The 14823-nt window shown below is 44.2% G+C and overlaps 1 protein-coding gene across 5 annotated transcripts in view; it reads left to right on the top strand.

Moving 5' to 3' along the window:
- Positions 1-848: 848 nt before the first annotated feature.
- The window catches only part of SRPK2 (SRSF protein kinase 2), a 228543-nt gene continuing 214568 nt past the window's right edge, over positions 849-14823 (top strand). For 3 of the 5 annotated variants that reach the window (XM_087861169.1, XM_045793441.2, XM_087861168.1), the window contains exons 1-2: positions 849-990; positions 1557-1611. In XM_087861169.1, the coding sequence (XP_087717295.1) occupies positions 864-990; positions 1557-1611 (182 nt within the window). In that variant the 5' untranslated portion in view covers positions 849-863. Of the gene's footprint in view, positions 991-1331; positions 1467-1556; positions 1612-14823 lie in introns of those variants that run through there. The other 2 variants (XM_045793437.2, XM_045793433.2) reach the window with 1 other exon arrangement.

Below are 14823 nucleotides of genomic sequence, written 5' to 3'. Positions count from 1 at the left end.
TATGCATACATACACACAAGTAAAGCAAATGTGATGAAATGTTAAAAATTGCTGAATATGGGTTAATATGGGTGTTATATTTTTCTCTTAACTTTCCTGTAGGGTTAATATTTTTGAAAATAAAAGTTGAGAAAGTACTTAACTATGGAAAACCAACTGATGGTTACCAGAGGGGAGGTGGGTGGGGATGGCTGAAGCAGGTGATGGGGATTAAGGAGTGCACTCCAACCAGGTGATTAAAATAAAAATTAAAAAAAAATGTTGAGAAAGTAAGAAGTTCATCAAGTCTAAACAGCACTTGCAGATCTTTGGGTTTAGCATCTTCAGAATAAGACTGCTCTGATGAGTTAAGAATACAGTTGTACGACCAATGAGAGTAAATGGTCAGGGTGGATATCTTTCCAAAACATAATTATTTAAACAATCAAAGGAACACTGCAGGTATCATTTTGTCCCATTTTCAGCTTGAGTCCCGTCTTTATTAGGTAGCATGGTAGGTGGAAAGGGTTTGACGTCAGCTAGGCCTAAATTTGAATTATCGTGGGGCAAACTGTCAACTTCTTTAGGACTCAGTTTCCTCATTGTAAGGTGTAGACAATGACTACTTGGTGGGATTGTTGTGTTAAATTGTTATGCACTTGGTGTTTACTGAGCTGGGCTTTGATTCAGGTGCGAAAACTTCATCGTACTTTCCATACCATTTGCATCTTTTCCCTTATTGAACTCAAACAATCCTGTGGGGTAGGTAAAGGGGAGAGATGAGAGGACTTCTTCAAGGTCACACAGCTGGTGAAGGACCCAGGTTTCCCCGCTCTTGGTCCTGTGCCCTTTCCACACCCGCCGGAGAGGAGAAAGCGGCGCTCATGGGGATGCAAGGATGTAGAGGAGCAAAGGGGGAGAAGAGGCCGCGTGAAGAGAGGTGGTGTGAGACCCGCGGAGGCGCCGGCCAAGGAAGGGCACATGGAGAGGCGGGTGGCGCGATCGGCCGGGGTGCGTAGGGGAGAGGCTGTGACTGGAGAGGGAGGGTCGCGCGGGCCGGGTGCCCGAGAGAGGCGGGAGGCCTGGGCCGGCCATGGGGGCGCAAGAGGCTGAGGCCCCAGCCGCCGGCTGGGCGGGGGACGCCGTGGGCGGCAGTGGCGGTGGACGCGGGGAGGCACTTCTGCACAGGTGGGGCAGGTGGGTGGGTGCGGGGCACGCGGGAGGGCTCGGCGCGGGGGTCCGGACCCCACCGGGCGGGTGGGGGCGGGGCGGGGGCGGGGCCGGCCGGGGGCGGGTCTCGCTGGGCCCCCCGCGGGAGCGGCGGCTGCGGCGGCGGCGCAGGCGCGGTTCCCGCCTCCTCCCGGCTGGCGGAGCGAGTGGAGGCTGCAGCCCAGCTCGGCTCGGCTCGGCTCCCGCGTCGCCGCTGCCGCCGCCGCCGCGAAGCCCCCCGCCCCCCTTCCGCCGCGTCGGGATGAGCTCCCGGAAAGGTGAGTGGCCCGCGGCGTCCCCTCCTCCCCGCCACGAGGCCCCGCAGGCCGGCCGGCCCGACCGTTAATGTGTGTCTTCTCTTTCCCTAGTGCTGGCCATTCAGGCCCGAAAGCGGAGGCCGAAAAGAGAGAAACATCCGAAAAAGTGAGTCCACGCCGCGCTAGCCCCGGGGTCCATGCCCCCGCCAGGTCGAGGGCAGCCCGCGACCACGCAGGGGAAAGTTGCCCGGATCCCCGGGGCCGGCGGGCTGATCCCCCGGGACGCCGGTGCTCGCCTCCTGCGCGCCCCGGCGGGCGGCCCGGGGGGAGGGGCGGGCGGGGGAGGGGCGCGTGCGAGCCCGCGACCGGCCCGCAGAGCATCCCCGGACCCCCGGGCCCGGGGCGGCCACGACCGTGGTGGTGGTGGGGGGCGGCCGGGCGCAGAGACGCCGGGCGTGCGCACCCTCCCTGCGCGCCGCGCTGGCCCGGGGGTCGCGGGCCTTTCCCGGGAGGGGCACTGGCGTCCGCCGCCCCGGCCCCGCCGCGTGCGGGTGTGAGGCTGCTGTGTGGCTCGCACCTGGGCACTGGGGCCCAAGAGGAAGAGGAGCCGAGTGTGCCAGAAAGTGAGTGTGTGTGTGTGTGTGTGTGTGTGTGTGTGTGTGTGTGGCCTTCTCTTCCTCCCCGGCCCCCGCCTCTCGGCCTTTTCTGCTGAAAACCCGAGCTGGTTGTCAAGTGGTTTGCCTCGGGCGTGTTCCTGGCGCGAGTTCAGCGCCGAGACCTGTGCGTTTCGGGGCTCGGGTTTTTATTCGAAACTTTCTGCTCGGGCCGAGCGTCACTTTGCTGCGCGGCGGCTGCGCCCGGGTCGCGGGCTGCGCGGGACCGGTGGGCGTGTGCGCGGGCGGTCCCCGGCGCGGCTCCCCAGCCCTCATTGTGCCGGGGAGTTGATGAATAGGGTGGTGATATTTAAAACGTGCCAGCCGCCGGCCACCTCCAGCCTGGCCGCGGACCGGAGTGGGAGCGGCCGGCGCCCGAGAAGCCTTTCCTGGAGAGCTGCTCCGAGACCGCAGAGCGCCGCCGCGTCGCTCCTTCTCTCTTAATCTTAAAAAACCAACCAGCGTTCAACGTCTTTACTCCTAGATTTGTGGCTTCACTCTTCCTTTTGAGCAAGAGACACTCTGTGGTATTTTTGGTCTTACAGGGAACGGCAGTCCATGATCATCTTCAAAATCACGAAGCATTTCTTATTTTGTTTCCTTCGGGGGACTACCCTGCAGCATTCCCAGGCTTTTCCCCTTCCTGTCCGCCTGGGTCTCTGCCTGGTGAATTTCATGCTCTCTGTGAAAAACTGCCTGAGGCGTTACTAACGTGCTGGTGTATCTTGACAGGATTTTTGTTCACTAAGATGGACTATAACTTGAAAGTATTTTCGGGGTCTCTCAAAATGTGCATCTCGATATAAATATTACAGTGACGGAAAAATGCTTATTAAGGACTTGAGGAACTGGTGGGTAAAAATCTGATACTGGATTCTTAAGACGTTAAAACGGAATGGATATGGCACTTTGAGGTCCTTTACAAAATTAATGCTGGCTTTCAAGTCAGGGCCTTAAATTTGGGATTTCCTTTGAACATTGGGAGATTAAGCCCACGAGTAAGGAGAACTGTAACGTTTAGGATCTTCAGTATTGGGTTTTAAAAACAACTTTAAGTTCAAAGCATTTATTTTCACATAGTACATTATGTTTAGAAATGTAAAAAGGAATTGAAAAACATGTCCTCAGTTTTGGGAATGGTTTGTGTGTGTGTGCGCACGCGCACATACGTATGTATAATATGTACGTGTGTATGTGAAATGTAGACATACATGTAGAAAAGCACTTTTAGTTAACTAAGTCAACACGTGTTTCATATTTCGGGGTATGACTTTCCTAATGGCCAACAGCCTTTTTTGGTGTGCTGCAGTTTGGATTTAAGTGGTATGTTTTAAAGAATTAGCGTATATCCACAATATCCAGTTTTTACTTTCACAGATTAACCTTCAAGATTCTTCCATTGTCTGCCGTATTTATGTGATAAGATTTGAGGGAAAAGCCCTCAGGCAGTGGCTAAGTAAATTGGTTGGTCTGCAAGGTAATTAAGAAGAGGAGACCAGCCTAATTACATAACATAAAAGCAGTGCCATTTTTTGCTTAATTCTTTGAATTAAAACATTATTTTAAAGGAGCGCTGGTTATGATTTATTCATGTATTCAACAAGTATCTGCATGGCTTTCCTGGGAGATGATGATAGAGCTTTGAACAAGACAAAGCTCCTCATGAATGTTACATTCTGTGGGTTTTAGGGAAGAACCCCAAAGAAGACAACAAATCAGGATGGCAATTTCAGGTAGTGCTATGAGGTGGGGACAACATTTGGATAGGGTGCCTTAAGCAATAGTGATAGGTGACATTTGAACACTGGGCCAGGCATCGTGCTGATAGCTTTACTGCCTTTTATCCCTTGTGACAACACTAAGGTAGGCACTGTGGTTAATCACCAGTTTACAGATGGGCAAGCAGCATGCCCGGCTGCAAAGTTGAATATAGGCAGCCTGGAACTAGAGTCCACACTCAGCTCTCTGCGGAGGTGACATCTGAACAGAAACTAAAAGGAGGAGGAGGAGATGGGAGTGTGGCAGAGGACTTGGGGAGGAAAGGGCTAGGAATGTTGGAGGACCCCAAAGGTCAGGGTGACTGGAGTGCTTTGGGAGAAGATGGTGCCAGGGGAGGATGGGAGTTGGGTAGGGCCCTGCCCTGTAAGCCATCCAGACGCTTACCAATGGGCATGACGGGAATGACGGTTCCTGTGGAGAATGGAATGTCAGGAGGAGGGGAGAAGTAGAAGCTGGGAGCTGGCCTTCTGTCTGTGAGGGAGACCCTGGTAACTTGGTTCAGGGTGCAAGCCGTGGTGCCAGAGAGAAGTGGTGGAAGGGACTTCAGGAGATGGCTGGTTTGAGGAGAAGTCCTCATTTTTATAGTCAGCCCTGACAGGTGATAATCACACAGTTAGCTGCGTTTGGACCAGAATTCAGGTCTCCTGATGCCCATTGTTTTTGCTTTTTGATTAATTCTCCAGAGGAAGAAAAGGAGTAATTGGTTTAATTTTAAACTGTATAAATGTAATGACTGGCAAACCTAAATTATGTGACAGCATGGGCCTGGCTTGATGTAATGTGATCTACTTTTGTCATTATCTACTTGTGTACGCAAGCTGGCTCTTCATTCATTTTCATTCAGTGAGCTTTTGTGAATTGAGCCAGTTCCTGTAGGTTACTTTTTAAGAACGCTGGAATTTGTAGTTGTCAGGAATAGCATTAAGATTTCTCTACTTAGCTGAGTCAAAATTTCAGTCTTGTCAGATTGTTCCGGTGAGTTTAGTTTGCTAATTATTAATTGAGCTGCTTTGTGAGTAACAGGCAGCAGGGAAGGACTACAGTGTCAATTCAATCATGAAATCTCCAGAATTAGCTAAATCAGGTGCACCTGGGTGGCTTAGCCCTTAAGCATCTATGCCTTCGGTTCAGGTTGGGACCGAGCCCACATCGGGCTCTCTGCTCGGCGGGAAGCCTGCTTCTCCCTCTCACACTCCTCTTGCTTGTGTTCCCTCTCTTGCTGTCCTTCTCTGTCAAATAAATAAAATATTAAAAAAAAATTAGCTAAATCATATGGCTGGGGACAGTTGCTTTGGGGCATGAATGAATGTATGTATAAAATTTTTTAGGGATCTTTATTTTTTTAATGTGTGTAACTTTTTCATTAAGGCGTAATGCACGTACTGTAAGATTATCTTTTAAAGTGTATAATTTGCTAGTTTTTAGTATATTCACAACGTTGTGGAACCATCACAATGATTATTCCAGAACATTTGCATCCTCCCCCCCCCCCAGAATAAACCCCATACTTATTTAGCAGGCATGCCTCATTTTTCCTTGCTCCTAATTTATTTTCTGCCTCTACGAACTTAACTATTCAGAGTATTTCATATAAATCGTATTATACAATATGTCAGCCCTGTGTCTGATTTCTTTCATTTAGCATAATGCTTTCAAGCCTAATACATGTTGAGGCATGTATTAGTACTTTGTACTTCTACAGTGCCAAATAATGTTGCAATGTATTGATACGCCATGTTTTATTTATCCATTCATCCATTGATGGACATTCAGGTTCCTTCCACTTTTTGACTATAAATTATTATAATCAAATTATTTTTTAAAATATTTATAATAGAGAGAGCTTGTAAGCAGAGAGCGGGGGAGAGGGAGAGGGAGAGAATCTCAAGCAGACTCTGTGCTGAGCATGAAGCCCCCTGCAGGGCTTGATCTGAATCTGAAATCACAACCTGAGCCAAAACCAAGAGTTGGACCCCCAACCGACTGTGCGCCCCAGGTGCCCCCAACTTTTTTTTTTTTTGTAATTAAAACTTCATTTTGAAATCCTGTGACTCACAAGAACTTGCAAAAATGGGTACTGAGTTCCCTGTGTACCCTTTATCTAGCTTCCTCCAGTGGTGATGTCTCACATAACCATAGAACTTTGTCAAAACCAGGAACTGACATTGCCACCACAATGCTATTAACTGAAATAAGATTTCACTGGCTTTTACTTACACTTTCTGTGTGTCATTCCCTCAGACGGATCACTCGTGTAGAGTAGCGTAGTCATGACCAGAGTTAGGATGCAGAACTGCTTCATCACCACAGAGAAACTTTCTCTTGTTACCCTTTCAGAGTCAGACCCTGCCTTCAGCCCTGACCCCTGGCAAACACTGATCTGTTCTCCATCACTGATTTCGCCACGTTGAGACTGTTACAGAAGCAGAGTTATACAGTATGTAACTGTTGGAGAGTCTCTTTTTTCACCTGGCGCAGTGCCCTTGAGATCATCCATGCTGGTGGGTGTATCAGCAGCTCATTCATTTTTGCTGCTTCATAGTTTCTCATGGTGTGAACGTACCAGTTTGTCCATTGACCTGTTGAAGGACGTTTGGATAGTTTCTAGTTTTTGATTCTTACAGATAAAGCTGCTGAACATTTGTGTACAGGTTTTTATGTGAACACGTTTCCATTTCTGTAGGGTAAATACCCAAGAGAATGATTGCTGGAGGACTTACGTTTGTACTTTGACTTTCTAGCAAGGTAGCAACTTGGTTTCTTGATGTGTGTCTTTCTCTCTGTGTGTCTCATGTTTCCTCTGTACAGTGTCTGTGATCTGTGTGTATGCTGTTGGTGATGGGGTTTTGTGCTGGATCCTTTGGGCTTTTAACTTTCTGTTGGTGGGTGGATCCCGTGGGTTATTGCTTCTCTCTGCTCTGTGGTCTAGGTTCTGACTGCTACAGAAAATGACAGGCATGGGATTGGTGGCATTGGGTCAGTAAATCACAGGCGAGACAATTTAGGAATGCTGTCGTGGAAGTTGATATCTTTATTGGGTAATCCTCAACCCTTTCCTGTATTATAATCTCAGGTTCACAAACCCATGACCTTGGAATACCTCCCTTGGAAGGTAATCACTTATTTTTTACTTCTTGGTTTGTTACACATTGTTTACTCAGCAAATATTTTTGCTTACCATAAAACAGTATAACAAACACATATGAAGCAGATTCCTAGTGGTAGGCAGTGTTGTATGCTAGGAAGATGAAGGTAAATAAAGCCCAGTTCTAACTGGCAAGGAGGAGAGAGGTCTCTGTCTCACGGTGAGTAGATCATTGTGGGACAGTGTGCTCAGCACTGTGATTTAGGTGCAATGGTGCTTTGATTGGTAAGGGAAGGCTTTAGGAAGAGACCTTGTTTAATTTTAGCACTACTGTTACTCTAAGGAAATAGCTTTTTTTTTTTTTTATGATTAGAAATAATATGGTCTTGGTGGAAAATTCAGACAGTACCTAACAATTTAAAGAAATAAACATCAGTTGTAGGTCCACCAATTATTTTGGTATATTATCCTTTTACTTGTGCATATTTTTTTCTCCAGCTTTATTGAGATATGATTGCCATATAACATGCAAATTTAAGGTGTACAACATGATGATTTAGTGCATGTGAAATTGTGAAATGATTGCCACAGTAAGGTTAGTTAACACCTCCATCCTCTTACATAATTACCTTTTTTTTTTCCCCTTCCTGGCGATAACAGTTAAGCTCTACTCTCTTAACAACTTCCAGGTATATGATATAGTACTGTTAATTATAGTCTGCTTGTGCATTTTTTGTTAGTTTTTTAAAAAGTTGAGTTATAGCGTGTATATATATATATATATGTGTGTGTGTATAGTAAAGTGCACTAATTCTAAGTGTACAGTTTGATGATTTTTACATGTATTCTTACCCTTATAACCACCACCCAGATCAAGGTACAGACCCTTTCAATATTGACTCATAAGGCTGGTTCCTCAAGCCTCTGCCCAGTCTATACCCTGCCACCCAGAGGTAACCATTGTGCTCCTGTCATTATTGATTACCCACCTGTTCTTGAACTTCATATGGATGCACTCTTGTGTCCGGCTTCTGTGAGGCTTGTCCATGTTGTTGCACATACCAGCGCTTCACTGTTAACCGCTCTGTACTAATCCATTGAGTGAATATACCACAATTTACTTATCTATTCTGTTGATGAGTATTTCTTCTTCAGTTTTTGGTCATTATGTATAAAGCATTCTGAATAGTTCTGCATAATGAATAAAGCATTATGAGTAAACATTCGTTTTTAAAGAAGTGCTTACTACCATACAGTTTGTAACTGATAGTAGTATTTTTTAAGATTTATTTATTTAGTTGGGAGAGAGAGAGAGTGAGCTGGGGGAGCAGAGGGAGAGAGGGAAAATCTTTAAGCAGATTCCCTGCTGAGTGTGGAGCCTCATGAGGAGGGGTGGTGGTGGGGGCTCGATCCCCCGACCCTGAGATCCTGACCTGACCTGAAACCAAGAGGTGGACGGTCAACTGCCTGAGCCAGGCAGCCGTAGACCTTCTTGAACATGCCTTTTGTGGACGTTTGCATTCACTTCTCTTGGAGGTGAGCCCTAGCAGTGGGATTGCCAGCTTACAGAATAGGTATATGCTTAGTGTTAGTAGTAGGGCAAAGGTGTCTCCCCCCCAGCTTTATTATGAAATAGTTTTGATTGCACTGCTTTACTCTCAAACCAGCAGTGTATGATAGTTTTGGTTGCTTTACATCTTTGCCACACTTGATAGAGTCTTTCTTTTTAATTTTGGCTATTCTGGGTTTATATTGACACCTCACTTTGGTACTGTTTTGCATTTTTCCGAGTGATGGTGTTGAACAACTCTTCCTATGTTTATCGATCATTTGAATTTCCTATTTTGTGAAGTGCTTGTTTTGTCTTTTGCCCTTTTAAAAAAATATTGGGTGTAAGTCTTTTTTTCTTGTAGGAAATGATGACACTTTTATTGAGATATAATTTACATACCATAAAATTCATCTGCTGGAAGTGTACAATTGAGTAGTGTACTTTTAGTAGATTCAGAGTTAGGTTAAACTGATTCTTAAAGAGCCAATAATAGTTTGCCAAGTAGGGAAGAGGGGGCAGGGTGAGGGCCTTTCAGGCAGAAGCAGCATTGCGGCTGGGATAAACATGTGGAGGTGTAGCTGGCCTGCTTGGATTTCTGGAATGTCAAGCAGGTAGGAGAGGCTGGGGTGCAGGGTGTGGTGACCAATGAGTGGAGCTCATCTGTCTGAGGAGGTTGACAAGGGACTGGGGAGCTGTGAAGAGGCACAGGTTGACATTTTTAGAAAGATTACTCTAGCTTCTGTGTGGAGAATGCCTTAGAGGCCAGGAGATCTATTAGGAAGCTATTGGAGGAGGCTTCAGGAGACCGATGGGCATTAAGGAAGCAATAGAATTCTTTGAATTTAGTGTCCAATTTAATGTGGGAGGTGGGTGGGAGGGGTCTAGGATGAATCCCAAGTTTCTGAATTAGCAAAATTTGTGGATGGTGTTGTCATTCCTCAAGATAGGGAATGCAGAACCAGTTTGGGAAAAGCTGATGATGGCTCTGGTTAGGCTCTTAGAGGTTAGGGATACTAGTCCGTGTTGGCAGCTAGAGCACTGGGAAGAGCTGGGGTTAGGAGATGTGAATTGGGAGTTGTTAGGAGTAGCTGTTGGTGGCCACTGGTTGAAGGTGCTGAGTGTGAACAGAAGAAAGCCACAGGTAGGGTTGGTAAAGGAGGAGCCAGAGAGGAGAACCAGGAGAAAGGTGATTCGCGGAGACCAGAGTCACAGTCTGCAAAAAAGTTCGAGATGAGCCACAATCTTGGCCTTTGATTTTGGCAGTTAGGGAGACATTAGAGACCAGTACTTTTAGACCAGTGGATTTGCATGAGTGAATGAGATGACAAGATGTCAGAGTCTTTTTTTTTTTTTTTTTTAAGATTACTCCTTGGGACATCTGGGTGGTGCAGTTAAGTCAAGCGCCGGACTTGGTTTTGGCTCAGGTTGTGATCTAAGGGTCTTGAGATTGAGCCCGCCTCAGGCTCCTAGCTCAGTTCAGAGTTTGCTGAGACTCTCTCTCCTTCTTCTGCTCCCCCCCTTCAAATAAATAGATAAATCTTAAAAAAAAATTACTCCTTGCGTAAACTGACTTTGTATAAAGGAGAAAAGGTAGAGGGGTCGTTCTTGAGAAGTGGGTCTCCCCCTCCGCCCCCTACCCCCACCCCCTGTAAGCAGATGATAAAGAGTCAATAGAAAGGGAGGGGTTGAAAATACTGGCAAGGGGGATTTTGGAGCAGAAACCCTGAGTTGACAGGAAGGGGGTTTGCTTTGGACATGAGGACTGTGAGTTTCCCTGAGATGAGGAAGGCTGTAGGTTGCATGTTTTTAAAAAACATGTTCCCAGACCTTGCTGGAATGTTAAATAAAACATTATATAGGTACCGTATTATCTTTGGAAAATTAAAAAAAAAAACTGGAATGGAGTAACATCTGGCCCCTAGGGTTTGGACCTGTGGTAGGTGCAGGAAAGGCTGGCTGTTAATAGGCTTCTGGTGTTAATGCTGTCCTATTTTTTTCTCAGTGACGTATCCAGCTGTCCCGACTGTGTTGCATTTCCACATATTGAGTGTGTTCACTTCTCTGGCTGCTGTAGTTCCATGTTGTTTTAATTGCTATAGTTTCAGATACATCTTACAGTTTTTTGGTGGGCCAGAAGTTCTCCTCCATCTCCCATATACACCTTGTTACTCTTGTTTTCAGAATTTTTTGGGCAATTCTTGCATATTTATTCATTAAGATCATATTTCTAAGTCCCTCCCCCAGTTTGCTTTTGCTGTTTGGTTTGAGGTAATTGAATTTGTAGATTAATTTAGGGAGACCTGACAAGTCTTGAATTAGAAACACATTTTAAAAAGTGACTTTATTTTATTTTTGATTTATTTTTATTTTTTTAAAAGTAAGCTTTGTGCCCAATGTGGCACTTGAACTCACATCCCGAGGTCAGGAGTCACACGCTCTACCGGCGCCCCTAAAAAAATGACCTTAAAAATATGTACCATATCTGGAAGCTATAGAAGTATATAAAGAAGAAAACAAAAATGGCTCATTGTTACCATCCAGCAGGATATGCACAGATAGGATTTTGTTAATATTTTGATATAATTCCTTCTAGGCTTTTTTTCCATTCTTGTGGTTTTTTTTTTAAATTTACTTAATCATTGCATATATGATTTTGTATTCTGCTTTCCTTATTTAACATTTTGTCATGAACATCTTCAACATCCTTAAAAACTTTTTATAACCAATTATTGACTCAGTAACATTATAATCTATTTAATTTGCTTAAACATTTTTCTATTCTAGACAAATGTTTCCTGTTTTCAGGCATTATAATATTTAAGTGAATACCTTTGTCTGCCTTTCACATGTTTTAGACTATGTAGAGTCCTAGGCTGGAAAAATCGAATCAAGGCAGTGAACCTTTTTAAGCCAAATTTTGGAAAGCTCTTGTAAGAAGAGTCAACAGGACTAGAACTAGCCAGAACGTGAAGAAGAAAAGCAATAAAAAAATGAAAGCTTTAGTTTGACTGAAAATGTTACACTGAAGAAAGAGTAAGACAGTTGGGAGGAGTTGTTTGGAGATGGGAAAAAGATTTTATTTTAGGCACATGGATTTGAAGTAGCACGTGGCCAAAAGGAGGTGCATTGTAGGGAGTTGGTGCCCACCTGGGAGGCTGGGACTTAGAATAGGCATTGAGGATGGTTAGGACAGCGAGGATGTTCAGGACAGCAAGGTGGGCTTCCTTCCTGTTGGAGGAGGGCTGAGGCCTCAGTCTGCGGGAATGCTTGCTGGGCAAAATGAAGGAAAGAAGCTAAAGGTCGGAGTAAAGAAGACAACTAAATGGGCCAGAGAAGTCCAAGGAGAACGAGATTTGAGAAAAGTTCGTTAGATTTGTTCATTTAGTTCATCATTGATGGCCTTCATATTTCAAGGCTTAATGTTCTTTCTTCTATCTATCTTGACAATTTATGAAGAACTTACCTGTCATGGTCTTGTCTCATCATCTGATAAAGGCAGATAGTGTTATTTGTGTTGGTGGCTAAGGATTAAAGAGATTTTTGTCTTGCTCTGTTGTGTTCAAGGTTTAATAGGACCCCCAGATTTTTGACACCAAATCTTGTGTTCTGTTTTCCAAAAAACCCACAAAAACCCACAAAAACCCAAAAAACAAAAACAAACAATAAAACAAAAAAAAGTCTTTACCTGCAGTTGCCAGGTTTTTGCACTTGTAGCCTGCCTTGATTCCAGGAGCGTTACCAGCCAAGGTTAAGGGTAGCACAGTCTAGACTTGCGGAGGCGTTAGAGTAACTTGTGTGGACAGGTATTAACAAGAGAAATTTTTCTTTCTTTGTTTTGGTGGGGGGTGCCTTATTTTGTGTCCTATGTCTCTATAGGAACATTTCAGGTTGAGTTTGTTTTGTAAGATACCTTATGTACCTGAATATAAGACACCCGATTATAAGTCTCCTAATTTCCCAGTGAGATTAAGATTCTCTACAACTTGAATGTATAAATCTGAGGTATAGATGGAATAGTCAAATGTTTACTTATATTTAATTTCCAAAGTTAATTACACATACATTTAAATTAAGTGAATTTATACATTACTTTAGGAATACCTCTTTTCCTTTTAAGTTTCCTGAAGCAGTTTTATTCAGACATTTCATATTTATGACATCAATGACTATTACAAATGCTTTTTGATTCACTATACATACAAAAATGGTAACTGTGTAAGGTGATGGAGGTGTTAATTAACCCGATTGTGGTAATTATTTCATAAAAATACATATGTCAGATCATCATGATATACACTTTAAATATATATATATAACTTCGTCGGTTATACCGAATACAGCTGTTAAAGTTATAAGATTCGTGAAATTGCTATTTCTGAGTAATTGGTTATGGAGATTCATTACTATCTTCCTTGTTTTATTTGTTTACAAAAAAAAAGCTTTTTAAACATGTTAAAAAATGCTTTTTGAATCAGTTAATGGTTTTCCAGAGCACATGGCATATATTTTTTAAAACTTATTTTTTCCCTGGTTTTATTGAGAAGTGATTGAATACATCACTGTGTGAGTTGAAGGCGTACGGCACGATGGTCCAGTTAGTTACATTTACTGTGAAATGACTGCCACCGCGGGTTCAGCTAATATCCATCTTGCGTATAGATACAATAAAAAGAGAAGGAAAACAAGTTTCTCCTTGTGCTGAGAACTCCTCGGATCTGCTTTCGTAACAGCTTTGCCGTGTGCCGTAGGGCGGTGTTAACTACGGTCGTCATGCTCCATCATCCTACGTCCCCCGCACGCACTTGTCCTGTGACTGGAAGTTGGTACGTTTGTCTGCCTTCCTCTACTTCTCCTGTCCCCGGCCTCTGGTAACCACAAGTCCTATCTCTTTAAAAACTTCATTTTTTAGAACAAATTTAAATTTATGGAAAGCTGTGAAAATAGTACCAGGAGAGCCTGTGATGCATCATTCTTGAATCCATACAGGTTACTGACACTGGTTCTTTGATCCAGGCTACAGCTAACTGTTTGCAAAACAATGAGACATTTGTTTTGTTTTGTTTTTCCTCATTTTTTTTTATGGAACTACTTTTGTTATTACAATTTAATGATTTACTTGCTTTTTAAAACTATTTTTAATAACAGGCTTGTGTACAGCATCAGTGAGGTCGTATCTTAAGGAATAATTCCCAAAATGTATTGAATATACTTGCCTCCTCTTAAATTGATTTTATGGGGTTGATGTCTCTAAGCCTTCCAAATTAGTATTGATTACAGTGATTTCAGCCAGTTCCCCCAGAAGATTCTCAGTCAGTGAAGAGTGGCTTATCCCTCCTCCCCCATTCTGTCTGACCAGCTCCTCTGAGCCAAGCTCCTCTGGGAGTGATCTGTCCCCTGCCATCAAGCCTAACATTACCATAATCCTGATTGTTCATTTCCTCTTGTCTTGAGGATTTTTTCCTTTATTATGTTAAAGATAGGTTAGTTGAAAGAGCAGTCTATCATAGTAAATGCTTTCTAAGAGCTGGAGTAAGGAAACTGTCTCTTTTTTGAGGGATAATTTTTGGGAAAAGACCATGTCTTATATATTTGGGCATATATGATACTTTATGCTGAGTTCTGAGCCTTACTAGATGAATCCTGCAAAATGTATTATGTAATGTTTTGCCCCTGATATTTGAATTCACTTCTACATTGAATATCTCTGTAGTCACACTGCTTTTCTAGTAATCTAATTAATGATTGATTTATCAATTCCAGGGTGCATTTATTTCAGCTATCTCTTGGACAAATGATGTAAATATTTTTAGACATTGTAATTCTAAAGTCAGGGTCTTAAAATGTGGGGCCTAAGATAGGCACAGGAGGGAACACCTGCATGAGGTTGTTGAATGTTTTAAGCTCCGATACGTTGTAACCCATGACTGTTACTCACTTCAGTGGAGCATAGAGTGTGGGTGCCGGCATCCCCTGTAGGACTGAAAATTTGTACATGTGCCTCTGGATGGGCTGTGTAAACTGTGCAGGTTAACTAGGTAGGGCGTGGGAAGGGTACGGCATAACCCGAAGCCGAAGTTTGAGTCGTGGAAGAGAGAAGGCGGACAGTGCGCTTGGAAGGAGTTCCTGGCTCCTGGGACTCTTGTGCCCGGCCGCCGGCTTCGGTGCCCACGGAGCACAGGTGCCTCGCGGGCTTCTGCCGCCGCCTTGCGGGCTTCTGCCGCCGCCACTCACACAGCGAGGCTGAGCCTCCCGCTGATTGTTGTTTCCAGAATATCTCACTGAAGGATTTTTTTTTTTTTTTTTTTTTTT

The sequence above is a fragment of the Ursus americanus genome, chromosome 3 (assembly GCF_024610735.1).
Source record: "Ursus americanus isolate L20-20 chromosome 3, mUrsAme1.1.p, whole genome shotgun sequence".
Lineage (NCBI taxonomy): Eukaryota > Metazoa > Chordata > Mammalia > Carnivora > Ursidae > Ursus > Ursus americanus.
Note: the sequence above shows the minus strand (reverse complement) of the source record. Positions and strands in the feature narration are given on the sequence as shown.